The 18,514-nt window shown below is 40.6% G+C and overlaps 2 protein-coding genes across 3 annotated transcripts in view; one reads left to right on the forward strand and one right to left on the reverse strand.

Moving 5' to 3' along the window:
• The window catches only part of LOC105894942 (maltase-glucoamylase, intestinal-like), a 38,297-nt gene extending 32,316 nt beyond the window's left edge, over positions 1-5,981 (forward strand). Inside the window, exons 26-32 of one of the 2 annotated variants that reach the window (XM_031563181.1) lie at positions 1-152; positions 398-552; positions 2,300-2,388; positions 2,763-2,812; positions 3,357-3,527; positions 4,669-4,773; positions 5,888-5,981. The exon at positions 1-152 is cut by the window's left edge and continues 52 nt beyond it. In XM_031563181.1, coding sequence (XP_031419041.1) covers positions 1-152; positions 398-552; positions 2,300-2,388; positions 2,763-2,812; positions 3,357-3,527; positions 4,669-4,746 — 695 coding nt within the window. In that variant the 3' untranslated portion in view covers positions 4,747-4,773; positions 5,888-5,981. Of the gene's footprint in view, positions 153-397; positions 553-2,299; positions 2,389-2,762; positions 2,813-3,356; positions 3,528-4,668; positions 5,016-5,887 lie in introns of those variants that run through there. The other variant, XM_031563180.1, reaches the window with a different exon arrangement.
• Positions 5,890-12,784, reverse strand: LOC116219576. Its single transcript, XM_031563071.1, has 4 exons — positions 12,669-12,784; positions 10,279-10,366; positions 10,003-10,197; positions 5,890-6,319 (listed from the first exon to the last, which is right to left on the reverse strand). Exons 1-4 carry the CDS (start codon positions 12,782-12,784, stop codon positions 5,954-5,956), a joined length of 765 nt encoding a protein of 254 aa, XP_031418931.1. The 3' UTR covers positions 5,890-5,953.
• Positions 12,785-18,514: the final 5,730 nt, after the last annotated feature.

The following is an 18,514-nucleotide window of genomic DNA, read 5'->3' on the forward strand; positions in this document are numbered from 1 at the left end:
ACACCGCCACGACTGTTTCTAATAGCACAAGCGGATGGACTTTTGACATTGAGAGGAACACAAGGTACCCGAGCCCACGATCACGATCGGCCGACATAGACAAACTGCGTGTGGAAATCATGTACCTCTCTGTGCACTCTCTGCGCTTTAAGGTAGGGACTCAGCAAACCTGTCAGCTCATCACACGCACACGCACACGCACACGCACACGCACACGCACACACAAACACACACACACACACACACACACACTTGGATTTCTACTTGCTTATTCTTAGTCACACCATAAAACACCCAGATTTGTTCATACGGAATTATTTTCATTGGATAATGACAGAAAAAATAGGATCCATCAGAAATACAGAAAAACACGCCCCTTCCCTGACCCCTTGTCCAGATCTATGATCCAGCTACAAAGCGCTACGAGGTGCCCGTGCCACTGCAGCTGCCCTCCACGCCTGAGGCGGACGAGGCCAAGAGACTGTATGAGGTGCGGGTCGAGCAGCAACCCTTCGGCATTAAGGTGGTCAGGAAGAGCACGGGCACTGTCATGTGAGTAAACCATTAACAATGATTACATCTACTGTGGCGTCTATCATGGATCATCCATTGCTAGTTATTTCATTGTTCTGCTGGTTAGCATGGGCTTAATCAAGGCCTTGTGTTATATAGTGAGCGGACAGAGTTTGACATTTTCTGTAGCACAGTGGGGATAAAGATGTGATTCTCACTGGTTATTTTACTCAATTTTGAGCGCTCATATTTCACATCTGTCATGGACGCAGGGGCACAGTGCATTTTCTTACCTGGGTGAAGATAGGTGGGATTTTCAGAGCATGAATATGAAAAAAGTACATGCCAATATGCACTAATGTTTCTAGGGTATAGGTCCATGTCATGACGTAAGTAATTCTGCAAACATGCAAAAGTTCTCTAAAATTCTCATCTCCTCTCACCTGGCTTGAGATGTAAGGTAGACTGAGTGAAGCGATGAAATATTTGTGTGACAAATTCACTTATGACACAGTATATAGACTCTTTACACTATCATCTTTGCCATACATTTACATTTACATTTAGTCATTTAGCAGACGCTTTTGTCCAAAGCGACGTACAAGGGAGAGAATATTCAAGCTACGAGCAATAGAACCTGGTGTAACAATAAATAAATACTACTTTACATTAGAAATATAACAAAATGAAATAAAAAAGAAAGAAAGAGTGCAGAAGTGTAACTGCTGTAATTGCAAGTTACGCACTAGTCGAAGTGCCAGTTAGGACGGGAAGTGCTCTCTGAAGAGTTGGGTCTTCAAAAGCTTCTTAAAGGTAGAGAGGGACGCCCCTGCTCTGGTAGTGCTGGGCAGCTCATTCCACCAACGTGGAACTACAAATGAGAATAGTCTGGACTGCCGTGCTTGCACAGACGGCAGTGCCAAACGACGCTCACTAGAAGAGCGCAGCATCCTGGGTGTAACATTTGCCCTTACAAGAGCATTTAGGTAGGTGGGAGCAGAACCATCAAGCACTCTGTAGGCAAGCATAAGTGACTTGAACTTAATGCGAGCAGCTACAGGCAGCCAGTGGAGGTCAATGAGTAGCGGGGTGACGTGTGCCCTCTTCGGTTGGTTGAACACCAGACGCGCCGCCGCGTTCTGGATCATTTGTAGTGGTTTCACCACGCAAGCCGGCAGGCCCGTTAGGAGGGCGTTGCAGTAATCAAGGCGTGAATTCACCAAGGTTTGCACCAGCAGCTGGGTGGCATACTGGGTTAGGTACGGCCTGATTTTGCGGATGTTGAATAGCGCAAAGCGGCAGGACCTAGAGACAGAGGCAATGTGGTCCGTGAAAGTCAGTTGGTCATCAATAATGACCCCGAGGTTTCTTGCTGTTTTGGATGGAACAAGAGACAAGGAGTCAATATTGATGCTGATGTTGTGGTGGATGGCCTGTTTGGCTGGAAAGACCATCAGTTCCGTTTTGGCCAGGTTCAGCTGAAGGTGGTGGTTTTTCATCCATGTGGATATATCAGCAAGACAGTCCGAGATCCGCGCCGAGACAGTGGTGTCCTCAGGAGGGCATAGAAATGTTTATGTTTTTCTATTGCGATGTATGCGAGAAGAAGATGAGTGTCTCGCAAAGTATGATGAAAATGTCATCAGAAAATTGTTGCAGCTGCACTGAATTAACCCAGAGGTGCTCACTGGCGGGGTCCACCTGTGTCAGTGGGCTCTCCACACGCATTTTCATCATCCTGTGCGACTGGCCACAGACTGTGCCTGACCCTCCCTCTCTGTTCCAGTCGCAAGAACACCATGGGAGTTATTGTTGGTCTTGATGATGACGGATCGGCGCAGGGCCCCCTGTTCTGGGATGATGGCGAGGGCATCGGTGAGTCACTCATCTCCCTCTCTCCCTCTCTCCGTCTGTGGCGCTTCGCAAACAAACAGCAGGAAAATAGAGCGAGTGGTCTCCTATCTGGCTTGGTGATGAGAGCGCACTCTAATTACACGGTCGCACTCTGTTTTGAAGTTTGAAAGCCCCCTTTTGTGTGTGTGTGTGTGTGATCAGAATTCTGAAAGCTTTGAGTGAAGTGAAGTGTGGAAGAAAAAAAACAAGGATAGATGCCATTACATTAATGCTATCTGTCTTACCTTGTAAATGTACTGTCTGTCATGATCTTCTCTTTTCCTCTCATCTCTCTTTATCTCTCTACCCTGCCTTCATCTACTTCTTATGTGCATCATCTCTGTCTTGCTGTTCAGATACTTATGAAAAGAAACAGCACCTCTGGATGACTTTCAAAGCAAACAAGGTAGGCTGTTGTTTTAGTCCATTCTAAGTGTGTATTTCGTAATTCAATGACAGAACCACAATCCACAGAACAATGATGGACTGTGCAGTGTGGGGACTCATTAGAACCAGTGGGGAAATCAGCCGCATCATGGTTCTGGGCAGAACCATCTGGTCCTATTGTCACACAGCTATATACCAAATGTGTTGCATGTTTTCAAAATGACATTTGTTGTGAGTAGAGAAGTGGCAAAGGGTCTCGTAGGGAAGGGAGAGAGCAGCCACCTCGCCCAGGCCTTGAACCCAGCTCTGTGGGGAACCAACCCTGCACCCTGACCACTATGGCAAAGTGCCAGGCTCGTTGGTGTGGCAGTCAGAGCACAAACTCAACCGTAGTGACGGCACTCTGTCACAGGTCTCTCCTTGTACACCCACACTTCACACACAGCACACAGAGTTTTTTAAGTGATCAAATCTACAGCTTTTCATGTCATGTCCAGTGTTAGGCTCATTGTATGACCCACAAGAAGCCCATATATATACACACATTTTTTTCTGTCCACCAGAACACGCTAAGCAGCCAGATCAGCCACAATGGCCTGGCTGCTGCAGACCACCTGACCCTGGGCGAGGTGAAGGTGTGGGGCGCTGGGCGTGTGGCCATCACCCAGGTCATCTTCCGCACCCAGGGGACTGCTGATGTCAGCCTGGGATTCACGCATAACCAGCAAACAGAGGTGAGCTGAAACAAACAAGGCTGACTGCTGTCAGTCAGCTTTTTGGTGTTAATGTTATGTGATGTAAAAAAAAAGGTCTGTAAAAGTCAATTCAAACCAAAATTAGTGTCATAAATAATATTACAGAGTACTAACACAATCACATAAAATATCAATGGATTATACTTCTGGGCAAGTCATGGCATACTATTTTTGTGGAAACGTAGGGTAGAATATGGTCCCTAGGTTTAATTTCACATGGTCTGCAGTCACTGTAAGGAAGCTGTAACTTAGTCAATCATTATTTCTTTGCACTAAAAATAAATTGTCATTACAGTGTCAAATTACAGTATCTCTTCTGGTATCAGCGGATAGCTAAATCCTGCATTCTCTCAGTATAATGCAACCTTTAAAAATAAAAAGTTTTGCTCAGTAATGGGAGCAAGTCAACAGAAACAAAGTTTGAGGTGGAGGCAAGGATAAGATGAAACACAACACTGAAAAAGGAAGAGGTAGTGGGTCATACGAAGGCAGAGGTGGAGGATAATGTGTTTTGTTTTTCTTCTCTCTGTCTCCCTCTGCATCTCTCTCTGGCTCTGCCCTTGAAAAGTGACAAGTCATATTTATTGAGCAGGGGCAGCAGTGCACCTTTAAGTTCCTTTTTTTAAAGAGGAGAGGCAGCACTAGGATGTTTGCTTCAGACCGCTGGGGGGACTGAAATAAAATGGAATGATAAAGATGCAATAGAAATGAATTTGAATAACTTGTGTTCAGAAACCCACCTCTTCCATTTATCTTCCTCAAAGTCTTCCTACTGTATAATCACTTTAAATATGCAGGGAGCCTCCGCCTGTCTGTCGGCCTGTTTGTCTAACTGAAGGATGGGTTGGAGCAGACACAGCATTTTTAACTGACGTGTAGTTACACCTCTTCTTTCCCAGACAAACTCATTGCCTGTTGGTCAAAAAAAAAGACAATTATTTTGTTTGTTTTTTTGTAAATGTTGTGTCTATGTATTTTTCTAGGGGCCCGTTTTCGCCAAGTTGGTTACAAAAAAAGTGTCTACTTGGTGAAAACAGGCCCTTAGAAAAGTACATAAATTACATTAGGTTACATTTTAATAACATTTGTCCACTCATTATCTCTCCTACCTTGCTTCTAGGAGCTCATCCTGCACGCAACAGAGCGATCTCATCCACTGCATCAGCCCTTCACCATTCTGTGGAACACTGGCCTTTAACATGCTCTCCTCATTTATAAGTTCAAGGTGCACAGAAAAGTACTGAAATCATTGCGCCAATGGTATCATGAGACTCATATTGTACTGCAAAAACTAAGGAAATGTTCCAGTATTTCAGAATTCTGTTGGGGTATTTATGGGCTTTGTTAATAGCCGAATAAATGCTGTATTTGACTCCCCGTGTACATGAGGGAAAAGAATGAAATTCAACCTAGTGTTTTTATCAAGGAAACATTTTTTGTAATAAAATAATTTGCTTTTGAAAGACATTACGTTTGCTACACCTGTACACATAATGAGAGGTTGCGCCCCCCGATAAATAATCAGAACAAACTTTTAATGGGAGACAGCGAAACGTGATGGTGGTGATGCGAAATGAGAGATTATAATAACTCTCTCTCTCTCTCTCTTTCACTCTCACTCTCTCTCGCTCTCACAGACAGACAGACAGACAGACAGACAGACAGACAGACAGACAGACAGACAGACAGACAGACAGACAGACAGACAGACAGACAGACAGACAGACAGACAGACAGACAGACAGACAGACAGACAGTACATGTTCTCTCCATCAGTAAGATAAATAACTGAAGGCAATGTTTACACTGCCTCCTTGTGGTATATATCTTATCATGCACACTTGCATAGACATTACAGTGTGAGAGTGTCCCATGAACAAGAAGGCAGAATACCTTTAATTTAAATGCCTACTTAACCAGATGCTACAAATAGTAAATATGTTCATTACTGAAGCCCATTGTTGGTTTAGTGGTGTAGATTGGAGAGTACTATGTGGAATCATTTTTATTAGACCTAACAGGACTTTGTAGTTGGAAGATTGTAATTTGAGGTAACACTTTATTTCAGGGATCATTTGTTAGCTATGAACATATAACTAAACTGGACCATTTCATTGTCTACTCCCTTTGTTGTATTTTATTCAGAGAAGATGTTCTTCAATAGACCAGGTCCAGTTTCTCAAAGCCTACTCTAATCAGCCGGTTGTGATAATATGCCCCTACTTTGATGTGGTAACATGAACACTTAAACATTACAGTGCATATAAAATATGCAGAGCTATAATGACAATCAACAGCAGCTGTTAAAATTATAATTCTCTCTCCATCCTTATCTACAGTGTGACATGATTCTAGGCAACACACCCTGAAACCCACCACCCCTCCACATCTGAGAGGTTTTTGCACTACAGGGTTGGAGTTCCTGTCACTGTGGGCCTCAGGGCGCAGTAGTACACAGCAGAGTCAGACGCCTCAGTAGAGGAGAGTTCCAGAAACACACGCTTTCCCTCTTTGTTTATGGAGGGAATCAGACGGGGAACTTTCTCTGAAGAGAAACTAGTCTCAAGAATGTAGTAGAGGAACTCAGGGATAGAGTTTGGATATTGCCGATACCACTGCAAACTCTGAACATCACCACTGTAGTTACAGGAGAAAGTGACATGTTCTCCTTCAATAATGACCACTGAAGAATGTGATGGTGTTATTGTATTCCCAACAGACTCCCCTGCAAAGTGATGGAACAGAAAGAACAATTTTGTTATTTTACAGATCTTCTCCCGTCAGTGATGGAAAAGACAACACATTTTACAGACTTCCCTCTGGAGAAATAACAACCAACAGATGTCATGTGTCATGATACATTTTTCATTTAACCTACCTAGCATGAGTGACAAGACTAGAAATATCCATGGTGCCATGGTCCCTGAGTTATAGCCTACTGAGAGAGAGATCTGCACAGCCTAAAAGTTGAGTGTTTTAGGTCTACTTCAGTTTCACCTCAGCCGCTCCCCCTAGTCTCCCCAGGATTCATACACACTGTGACTCCACCTCCTCCATCAAAGAGATCATATGTGCTGTTACACATTCATGACTACTGCATTATGAGACACTAAACTGTATCATTTTAATCAAGGCAAAAACCCTTTCAAACACAGAATAGACAAGGACCACAATATCTTCACCCAAAAGAATTGCCTTCAGTGCAACACTCAGCATGACTTTAAATGAAGTTCATATTACAGTAATGTACTTCAACACCTGCATGTTCACGCAGGTAACAACTACACACAGCAAGACAGCCTAGGGATACATTATGGCAGTGCCACATCATAGATAAACCTCTGACACACACCATAATATCACGCATGTAGCATTCATTTAAAAAAATTAAGTTACAAGTTAATGTGTGCACACCTTTACTTCATTTTATTCATGTTTACTATGAGTGCTGCGCATCACAATTATTAAGAACAGAAATAAAATATTTTACAACATTCATTGACTGTTGTCATCTCATCTTAATATCTTTGCTTTGAAAAGTTAGTTCTTAATATCTTTGCTTTCAGAATGAAGTTCAGTGATTTCCCCCAAAATGAGAACTAGTTTGCCTACAGTATTGCTGACAAACAATGTTAAATTCTGTTTAATCTAACAGGTGTTTATAGTGGTGTGGGTGTGCAGTTACCACAATTTCCTTTCAATTAGAGAATGCTAACCACCAAGATGGCAGACTTCACTTTGGGAAATAAATCTTCTTCTCCCTGATTTAAAAAGTTCCTTCTGTGTGAGTTTATGTGCAGCTTCTAAGAGACTTTATATCACTGGGCTCTTACCCTCAGAGCAACTCAGAGCTGTGTAAGTCGTGGGAATGAGATAATGAGGTCATGGCCATGTGTTAGCAAGGCACCGGGCGAGCTCCTTAGGACTATTATCACGCATGAAGCATGGATTGCCCTTATTAACTTGTGGCCAGAACTTCTCAATCCCATGTCTTACTGACTCGTGGCCATTACTAACTACAATAACTCATGGCCACGCAATAATATTTCCCCCCCAATGTCACCAGGGGGGGCTACGTAGAAAAGTAGGTGGGTTCATATGTTGAAAGCTATCCATGTAGTTTTTGTGTGAGTGCTGAGTGTGCAGCTGTCACTGTGGGCTGCAGAGCACAGTAGTACACGGCAGAGTCAGACACTTGTAGATTCTGGATGATCAGAGGAACAGTTTTTGAAGTTGAGTTTACTTTGGAGTCAAATCTCTCCTTGAACTTTTCCTCTGTGTCCTCCTGGGTAGGTAAAGGTCATCAGCATGAACTCAGGGAAGCCATTTGCTGTTTGCTTGTACCAGAGAAGGGAAGGTGCTGTGACAGAAGTTTCATAATGACATGCGATGGTCACTTCATCTCCCTCAAAGGCACTCAGAACTCCATCGGACTGATCAACAGCATCTTCTCCTGCAACCACTGAAGAAAGAGGAGAATCTGAATTAAATTAAGTGCTGAGAGAGTGGATAATTCAAATTACTATTTTCCTACACCTGCTGTAGAAAACAATATGTAGTGGTCTGCATACAATATAGAATCGTTTTTAAATATTGATAGGTAAAAAACTTACTAGCAAAATGTGCAGCAAGGAAAATGAAAGTCTTAGCCCACAGTGAGCTGTAATTCTGCACTCCTAAATGCTTATGATGTTCCCCTGCCTTGTCTCCAGTCTGAAGTGACTGTGTCTCAGTCAAACTCACATGTGTGTTGTCACACTCAGTCACAGTGGCTGAGATACATATTAACACTGCCTCCCTGTGGTGCATATCTGACAGTGCAGTCCTTCATTTGCAAAGGCAGACTTAGAAAAGGTCGGGTATAGAGCATACACTTTTGTCCAAAGCGACATACAAAGGCATTCTGCAGTGACCAGAAATCAAACCCAGGTGAACCGCTCAGAAGGTAAAGTAAAGCTAACCACAGTAACCACTTTACCACCAAATCCCTACATGCACATATCAACTATTTACAGCAAGGAAAAACCCATGGCATGTGAGCTATAAATATGAACACCCCAAACTTTATAATGTTGTCTTTCCTTGTATCTAGTACCAGATTACACAGGGGTCTATATGTTTTTCTTTTTTGTGTGTTTGATTATTTTCATGTGTTTGCAGGTCGGTGGATGGTTGGGATTACTGCATCTACTTCTATTACTCAGAACATTTGGTCAGAATGTTTTATTCAGATGGCCAGATTACTATAATCACAAGAGTTTACATACTGAAAGCTATCCATGTAGTTTTTGTGTGAGTTCTGAGTCGAGTTCCAGATAGAAAATTCCAGAACTTCATATAAGCTTGCATAAAAACCTATGGGAATCCTTGAAAGTCATTTGCTGAATGTGTCTAACCATAACTGTAAGAACAAAATGTTATTACTCTACCATATAAAAAAGAAACTGCATTTGACAAGGCGAAGCAACGTTATAAGGTGCAGATTTTTTTGCAAACTAGCAAGATGTAGTCTGACGTTACCTGAGTAAGTTAGCTCGCTAGGTTTAGACAAACTATGAGATTTGCAGCTTGTTCGATCGACTAGGGTTCAGTGACGGGCGCCAGGCTGCTGTACAATCTCCATATAACCATTCGATCCAGTGCAGAGGCTTGTTGTCAATCCACCGCTGTATAATACAATTAACAGTTCTGCTGTAGCGTGTATAGCCCAGTTAATTAGCCAGGTCCTCAAGACCTACTTATTGCTATTCGGTTTGAAACTAATCCTAGCCAGCCATTGCGGAAACACCTACGAATACTTCTCTGGTTAAGATTTTCTGGAGAGGCCACAGTGGGTCAGAGTTTCACAATACAGTTACATATTCAAATGAGACTAAAGTGTATAATCTAAAGTTACAAGTATAAAAGAAACATATGGAACATCCAAACATTCAGAGAATATAAACATACCTAGCTGCGCAGAGTATGATGGCTACACACATATAGTGCGAGAGGCTCTCACTACAGAATCACTCCAAGTCCTTTGACCATGTTCCCCTTAAATACTCCTTATACTTAGTCCTACATAAATACTTAGTCCTACATCTGGTATAAATAATTAGCCACATGGACAGTGGTTTCTAGATAAGGATCACACATTGAAACAGACAAATAGTCAAATAAACCCAAACATGACAAAGAAAAACAAATCATCTTCTAATGCAATATCTCACTTAGTACTCTTGAATCCATTTTCCTGCTCTTAGTTTAACCCTTGCCTGTTTAAACCAGACACAGAGGATAGAGATAAGAACACCAACAGGTGAGGTGAGAAAGTTGTTGGAATGTGGTTAGAGGCACAATAAAACAACACCTAACCCACACCTAATGAGTAATTACAAGTGGAAGAAGACCATCTGTGTTTTTTCATATCAAAGATTCCTATCCTGCCTTACAGAGTCGTTCACTGATTTACATCTGATCTCAGATCATCTCCTGCAGTGTTGGCAGTGAGCACCAGAAACTCTGGAGCTGATCTGGGATACTGGCGATACCACTGTAGAGTAAATGCTGAAACAGTGTAGTCACACGACAGCATCAGATTTTCTCCTTTCAATGCCATCTCTTCTGATTTAGTTGGTTTAATGTCATCTGCAAAATGTGTATTCGTCTGAGAGTAAAACCTCTCACACAAGATATGATCCACTTCAACATCACTATAAAGAAAGACTCGAGTTTTCTCTTCATTCACTCTCACAGATATTCGGTGATCTACATCTGATCTCAGATCATCTCCTCCAGTGTTGGCAGTGAGCACCAGAAACTCTGGATCTATGGTACTGGGGACACCACAGTAGAGTTATGGCAGAGGAATAGCTGCAGGAGAGTGTAACAGTAGTCCCAGTAATAACTACACACTATAGTGACTGCTGTTAAAAATGAGCTTTAATATGCGTTCAGCAACCTCACAAAAAAAGCCATTAGAGTATCTGTAACTGGCTGTAATAATTTGGTTTAATTGAAACCTTAGTAGTGCTCAGCAGTCAGCAGTAGAATCTGTATGGTCATGGGAACCGTTTGAGAGGTAACATTGCGCTCAGCATGACATTTCCCAAATCAATATCCCAAATCTGGTATATTGGTGATACCACTGTAGACTGGAGGCTGTTGTAGAGTAGTTACAGGACAATATAACTCTGGATCCTTCCTCAGCATACACCTCAGGGCTGTGTGGTGAGATGACATTCTCAGAACTGACACCTGCAAACAAAAGCTCTATGTATAAGATATGCCTCTTGAGATACTTAAACAACGTGCTGTGTTATCAGTTCATCATTAACATCAATTTGACAATTGTACAATTTGACAATAGCATTAATCTGAAAGTTTTGATATTTACCTAGAGCAGTGGCAAATATTGCAGTAAACAAGAGTAGCATTTTACAGGCAATTAGAAAATCACCACAGAGAACAGGTTTAATGAACTTGAGTTCTAGCCCATTCTATGCCAAACTTTTCAAATAAAATGAACACAGTGTTGTGAATCATCATAATCTCTTCCTTCTGGCCTGAAGGGAATGGCTAAGATCTAGCTCTGAAATGCACAAAATATCAAAAAAAGTGTTTTCTCTCATCTTTTAGAAAGAAAGTTGTTCTCAACTTGGAATATGAATTAAAAATAAACTACCAAAAAGTCACTGTTGTGTACATTTATCTTCTGAATAGAAATAGTACAAAATCAGCTATTTTATTTATTTTGACTTTTTCCATGACAGTTTTAAGAACTGGCCGGATGTCATTTTACATAACGTGTTTAACAAACATAATCATACATAAAATCCACCGCGGTGCAAAGGCCTGAAATACTCAATCGTATCAGCTAAACAAAGATTAACTGTGTTACTTTTATTGGTCAAGTCAAACATTTTCCTCTCTAACACTCATAATAGATTATAGCCTTTTCTGTTTGTAGATTATGCCTCTTGTACTGCTAGACATTACCACTCTTAATACACGTTCAGCCAGATCTACTTTCATAGAACTCATACATTAACAGTGTCACACACTCTTGTTCTTGAAGTGTACACTTCAGAAATATACATACTCTACTGAGAAGACCAGAGAAAGGAGAATGCCACAGCTGGCCCCCTATTTCAGTTCATGTGGCAGTGTGCTCCAGGTGTGACCACATCTCTTACTCATTTAGAATGGATGTCTGCTTGTGGGTAAAACCACAAAGCCCTGTGGGAAGATTACTTTGATGTACTTGTCTTTTTCAAAGCCATTATCTGGGTTTGTGTTTTTGTACAGCGTCTCAGTGAGTTTGTGTCACTGGGCTACTCTCAGAGCACAGTAGTAGAGAGCTGTGTCTGCCAGAGTCAGGTCTTTAATATGGAGCTCAGTGGATGATCTGGATGTTGTAGCGCTAAACCGAGAGTCAGGAATGTGTTCACCACTTTGAGATCGAGCTCCTTTGTATGATAAAAACTGAGGGGCCTCGTTTGGATACTGCCTGTACCAGTATAGCAAAATATTTTCACTGCTTGTGACATATGAACACTGCAACTTTAAAGAGTTCCCTTCAAGACTTTCTATGTTGGAATTGGCAGGACTAAGTTGATCGGCTACAATATCTGTAAAGAATTGAAGAAAGGGTTATGCAGACATGAAACTGTTATCCCTGATATAGTATAGAGTGTAGTATATATTAAACTACCATTATATTGTGCAGCATATCATCCAGTGCTTTTCATTACTATTCACCTGTTGTCATAATGAGGATTAGTAGCAGTGATTTCTCCATGTGGAATCTGCAGTGGCAGATGAGATCACTGTTCTTGCTCACAGTTCTCTGAAGTGCTTCTCCTTGGGTTACTGCATCTGCACTAAATAAGTCACATGACCTTCATTCAGGAAGGCCTTGCTCTGAACACTTTGATTGGTGGATCTATAGTAGCTGATTAGCATAGACAATAACTAACTAGTTATTATTCACTGCACATGAATGTATTTGTATGCAGCACTGATTACCAAATGTTGAAAGGATGTTGAAATTGAAATGCTGAAATAGTTTGGATGTCATGAAAATACAACACCAGATGCTTTGTCTCTAATCTAGTAGTAGAGTAGTAGAGAGCTCACTCTGACACTCGAGTAGAGGAGATGTCCATGAACACTTGGGGTTTCTCTTCATTCAGTCTACCAGAAATCCGACCATCTTTCTCACATTTCTGGTCTTCACCACTGTACACAGTCATTAGAAATGCTGGAGTCGATCCTGACTGTTGATGATACCACTGAAGAATTGTTGCAGAAGAGTAGTTGCATGAGAGGATTACATTAGATCTTTCCAGTGCAGTGCTGTCAGCCCTATTTGATGTTATCAGATTCCCAGAGGAGTCTCCTGTAGGAACACATTGGGCATTAAAAGACTTGAAAAACAGATTAAGATTTGACAACTTTGTCACTCAACTTTATCACATGTTTAAAATATTTACCTGTGAGGAGCGTGAGAAAAATAGAAAAAAAAAGTTATTTGTCTTTGTACCAAAAGGTCTTATAAACATTGAAAAATGTGGTGCTTCAAATGTTCAACTAAACCCTTCCTTTTGGCTAGAGCAGTGGTTCCCAAACCTTTTACAGTCCCGTACCCCTTCAGACATTCAATCTCCAGCTACGTTCAGCGGAGTGACATTTTGTCAGTGGTTTTGTTTTTTAATTAATGCTTGTTCATCGTTGCGATCGTTGTTGTGTTTATTAGAAAGAAATACAGCCTTGCAGGGCAAAATACAGGGGAATTTGGGCGATTTTGATGCACAAAATTATGTTTCCGTCTGAAAGTTGCAATTCTGTTTCAAAGGGTACATTCCACGAATTCCGTCCGTTTTCCGTTATCGTGGACATTTTCTCCCCGCGTACCCCCTGAACGCGTACCCCAGTTTGGGAACCGAGGGTCTAGAGTGACACACCCTCTTGATAAGGTGAACTGATTGGAGGATTGCACTGCAGGCGAGAAGAACCTAACAAAATCAGAGGATAAAGCTGTTTTGTGGTACAGGAGGTAGAGAAGTCGTTTAGTAATCGGAAGGTTGCTAGTTCGATTCCCTGTCGAAGTGTCCTTGAGCAAGACACTGAACCCCTAATTGCTCCTGATGTGCAGTGTGCCATCAGTGTAAATGTACAATGTGTATACATCCTTGTAAGTCGCTTTGGATAAAAGCGTCTGCTACATGACTAAATGTAATGTAAATGTGTTACTCGTTGGTGAAAACTTGCTTGTATACTGATTTTAGTTTTTGTTTTTACTAGGGTAATGTCAAACGTATATGCAGTTATATTAATCTAATGTAATGTAGAGCCAGAGGTTTCAGGTTCACATGTGAACTATGATGCAATGTGCAATGCACTTTTTTTCATTGACTCCTCTTTGTGACTTTGTCAGGGTTAGGGTTAGGGATAAGATACAAAAAAAAAAAATAGCTCAGAGTTGTATTGATGTTTTGTATAAAAGGTTTCATGATACATGCATGCTAAAACTGGATCAATGGATCAGATGTGTTTTTGTGTGGGTGCAGACGGTGTTGTTCTCACTGTGGGCTGCAGGGCACAGTAGTAAACAGCAGCGTCAGTCACTTGCAGATTCCTGATTGTCAGAGGAAATGAGCTGGAGGAGAAGGTGGAGTGGAATCTCTCACTGAACTCAGTGCCATTATTTCCAGTATCATATTTCCCCCTTCCCAGTAAGTTGTCAGGAATATTATTCTGTTGCTGTTTGTACCAGAGAAGGTAAGGTCTTTCATCTGTCGTTTCATATTCACAGACGAGAGTCACTGATTCTCCTTCAGTGCCGACTACAAGGGATTCAGTTTGATGAACACTGTCCTTCTTTGCTCTACACGCTGCAAAGACAAACACAGTCACATTCATTACCATGTAGACCAAAACGTAAAACAGATATTTAAATGCGAAAGCAAACAATTCACACTCATTTGGATGTAAACGCAAGAAAAGATCCGATATTTGAATTCTTTGAATGATAAGATGTACCATACCAGTACAAATTAAAGCTACAATGACAAAGGTCTTCATCCAGCAGGTCATGGTAAGGCAGGGGACGCATGGAAAAGTGATTCTGGCAGCAGTGTGATCAGTAAGCTGCTGAAGCCTGACAAACGTTTCCCCTGGTTGTTGCCAGTGAACTGCTTCACAATATCAGACTTTCTATATAGCTGGTGTGGGACTTGTTGTGTCTCTATGGATTTCTAAGTAACTGTCTCCTCCGTCTGGTCAAAATGTGTACATGCAGTCTCGCTGTGTTCTAAACCTGCCAACATCCAGACCGTGACCCTGTTTTCTGTGGTCTGACATTTGTACTTTATTATAGTTACAAATGCTGATGTTTAAAACAAATTTGTTGCAGTATCATGGTGATCAGAAATAGACAATATGCCAAGTGAAGTAGCTATCTATATTTTGCAGCATTATTTGTTATGAGATAAACACAAATGTAAACTGTCTGTTGGTCTTACTAAGAGTGTGCAAACTCACCTGTTTCAATTTAAAAACAGATTCAGACAGCACTAAAGTATCTTGTCAGTTTCAGACTGAAGGTCTTCTTCTTATGACAGTGGTATCAAACTAGCAGCACCTGATTGATTGGTGGAGTTTCTGTCCCCCTGTGGTGAGATCTGAAATGCACACAAGCCTGGTGGAAATCATGACATGTCTGTAGTAATGTGAAAAAGTGAGGGTGAAAGATACTAAACAGTGAATAGTGGTGAAGGTAAAGCCTTGAGTGAGTCTAGGCACTATTATGTTTTTATCATTTTTAAATTCCACAAGACCAGGTGGATCCCAGGGACATGATGAAGATAATTGCTTTAATAATACAAAATCGTTCACTGGATGTGTGAAAGAGATGTTAGAAATAACGGATACAAATTAAAGAAGAAAATAAAATAAACAAAATATCCTGCCAGACTTTGAAATAGAATGATGTACTCAATGGGTTTACAGCATTATGGGTATTGTAGTGTTTAGGTTTTTCTTTTGCAGTGAGATTTTAAATCTTCATTGTTCTCTGTGATCTCATATCTTTGCCGTAGTTCATGATGGATTTAGATTTTCAGTTTTTTTGTAATTGAATTCCCGAGAATTACCCCTTATAGAAGTAAAGAAACAGTTTATTTATGCAAAATAGTAACTACGTTTCACATACATATGTTTCCATGGCAATTCTGTTTAAAATAAATCAATCAGTCTTTATAAATGTACAACTTGACTGCCAAAAACAAATCACAATTTACCACATAGAAAATGTCTCACCTGAAAAGTATGTGAGAGTAATGCTGAATAGAGCAGCATAGTTAACTCAACAAGGTTCACAACACAGCAAAGAGTGCAGCTTTAGCAGCTTGAACTCCCACCCTCTTCTGGTTTATGAAGACAACTTTTGGACTCTTGTAATGTAAGCTCCTCCTCAGTTGAACTGTCTAGTTTTCTGTAAGCCTGTTGCACTGAATAAACAGTTTACAGTTCATATTCACTACAACTCCCTTGAATTCAGTGCAGAAACATAATGTGATTAACCTGAAGAACAGGAATGGTTAGATGAAATTTTTATTGTATGTATGTGTGTAGATACTGTATGCAATATATGCCATTGTTATACCCTGATGCCTTTGAATAGATGACCTATCATAATGAGAATCAGTAAGAGTGATCTTGTGCAAAATGCAGTAATGCAGTAATGCAGGTCAGATCAGTTTTGCTGCTTTGATGTGCAGTTCTCTGTGTTTCTGGAAGGTGCCCCTAACAACACACAGCGTATATCTGAGCATCACAGTGGTAATGTTATGTTTATAGAAACAATAGTGAACTTTTACCTACATTTCCATTGCCTCAAAACACTTGATCTTAGTATTTCATTATTCATTCTTTATAGTAAGTAATAATGTTGTACTGTTTGTGTAAATTGCACTATTGTAGGATGCAATGTGTTACCATAATGAACTCTCATTCACTGTTTCATAAAATAGTATATTTCACTCATATTACAAGAAATATTGTGATTTTGCCCATCCTGAAGTTTAGTAGTTTAGTAAGGAAACTAGTTTTCAGTGGTATATGGGCCAATGGTTTTTGTACCAGAGCTGAACATGCTGCCATCACTGTGGGCCTCAGAGCACAGTAGTACACAGCAGAGTCAGATATCTGCAGGTCCTGGATTGATAGAGGAACAGTTTTTGTGCTGGTGTCGAGACTTGCATTGAATCTTTCTTTAAATTCACTCTCAGTTGATCCTCCTCCAGAGGTAAGCTTGTTGAGTATAAGTTTAGGGGCTACTTTTAGCTTTTGTTGGAACCAGAATAAGTATGGATACGGATCATCAGTAATGTATTTGCAGTGGAGTGTAACATGTCCTCCTTCTGCAGCAGCCATTTCATCTGGTTGTTCAAGTATGTCCTCAGCTCTACATTCTACAAAAACAAAGTAGTTACACAATGAGAAGTGTGGAGGAGTAAAACACAAAAACAGTAATGTGGGAAATGAACAGAAGTATACTTACCCAAATAACAAACAACCAGAAGGAAATAACCAATGAAGGTCATAGTGTCAGAGAATACTGTACTCATCACAGTGTTCAGATGAGCTCAAGACCAGAGTCCTGCTGGGTTTACTGTGGTTGTTTCTGTTGTGTTCTGTGCTAAATACAGAGTCAATACAAAATGGGAGCAGATGAATAAAGGGCTTCTGAAATCTCTATGATGCCTCCACCTTGTGGTGAATAAGAATACCACCAATAGATTAGCAAAGTTGAACATTTTAACTCATTTTAAGTAACAGCCCATTGGTAATTAATTGCACTGGAGTTGATGTTATTGTTAGGACTATGTAAGTGCATATTGTAAATGTGCTGTTACACAATGGTTCTAAATATGCTATTGAAGGCTTCATTATATTGTCACAGGAGCAATGTTAAGTGGTTTGTTCATATGCTCCTTCATTACTGAGATAATCTTTCATGGGTTTATAGATCATTTGTAATGGAGACAGTGATGATATTGTATACTGGCTAAAATAAATCACTTTAGCATGCAGTTTAGAATGCATTACTAAATCAATAAGGAAGTCATAGAGTTGTCTTTCTGCTTGCTTTCACCAATACATAATTGAACAGTGATGTAACTTTATGCTTTGGCTAATTATATCAGAATTCACTTTAATGTCATTTTGGAAAGTATTGAAAATGCAGTCTATACCTAAGTCACACGCACACACGAGAACAGGAGCTGAACTGCTTGAAGCTACAACAAGAACAAAAAATAGCAAAGTATTAAATCTGAGGTGCATGATATATACTTGTAACGACACAATATACCAGACACAATATATATTTTTGTGGCATGTAAATCATTTGGTCTGCTGTCCCTGTCTTCATGGAATGTGTTGGTGTTCCCTTAATGCAGGGTGTTTTTGTGTGAGTGCTGAGTGTGCAGCTGTCAATGTGGGCCTCAGAGCACAGTAGTACACAGCAGAGTCAGACGCTTGTAGATTGTGGATGATCAGAGGAACTGAGCTGGAGGTGATGTTTAGTTTGCAGTAAAATCTTTCATTGAACTCAGTTCCATTTTCCCCAATTCCATAACTATCTCTTTTAAGTATAAATTTGGGGAAGTCCTTTGGTCTTTGTATATACCAGAAAAGGTATTGTGTTGATGAAGTTGTTTTGTATCCACAGTTGAGAGTCACCATTCCTCCCTCAACGTGAACCATCTCCCCTTCTGGCTGTTCCACAGCGTCCTGCCCTCTGCATCCTAAAAGAAACACCACTGGCTCAGAACACCACTAAGAGTTTTTATCATGCACTGAAAACATTTAAATATATCTTAATAGAGAAAAACAATATTAGCACTAGTTTATGCCTTACCAACTATGCAAAAGGCAAGTATAAAAAACTTTTGAACCCAAAACGTCATTTTTTTTCT

Source organism: Clupea harengus, chromosome 25 (assembly GCF_900700415.2).
Source record: "Clupea harengus chromosome 25, Ch_v2.0.2, whole genome shotgun sequence".
Taxonomy (NCBI): domain Eukaryota; kingdom Metazoa; phylum Chordata; class Actinopteri; order Clupeiformes; family Clupeidae; genus Clupea; species Clupea harengus.

Bases quoted from the DNA above. Each gene is read 5' to 3' on its own strand.
- LOC116219576 (XM_031563071.1), bottom strand. From the start codon at position 12,784: ATGACTGTGTACAGTGGTGAAGACCAGAAATGTGAGAAAGATGGTCGG. The intron at 10,198-10,278 runs GTGAATGAAGAG...TTTTACTCTCAG, and splicing joins ATCACCGAATATCTGTGAGA to ACGAATACACATTTTGCAGA. The intron at 6,320-10,002 runs GTAAATCAGTGA...TGACGGGAGAAG, and splicing joins GAGATGATCTGAGATCAGAT to ATCTGTAAAATAACAAAATT.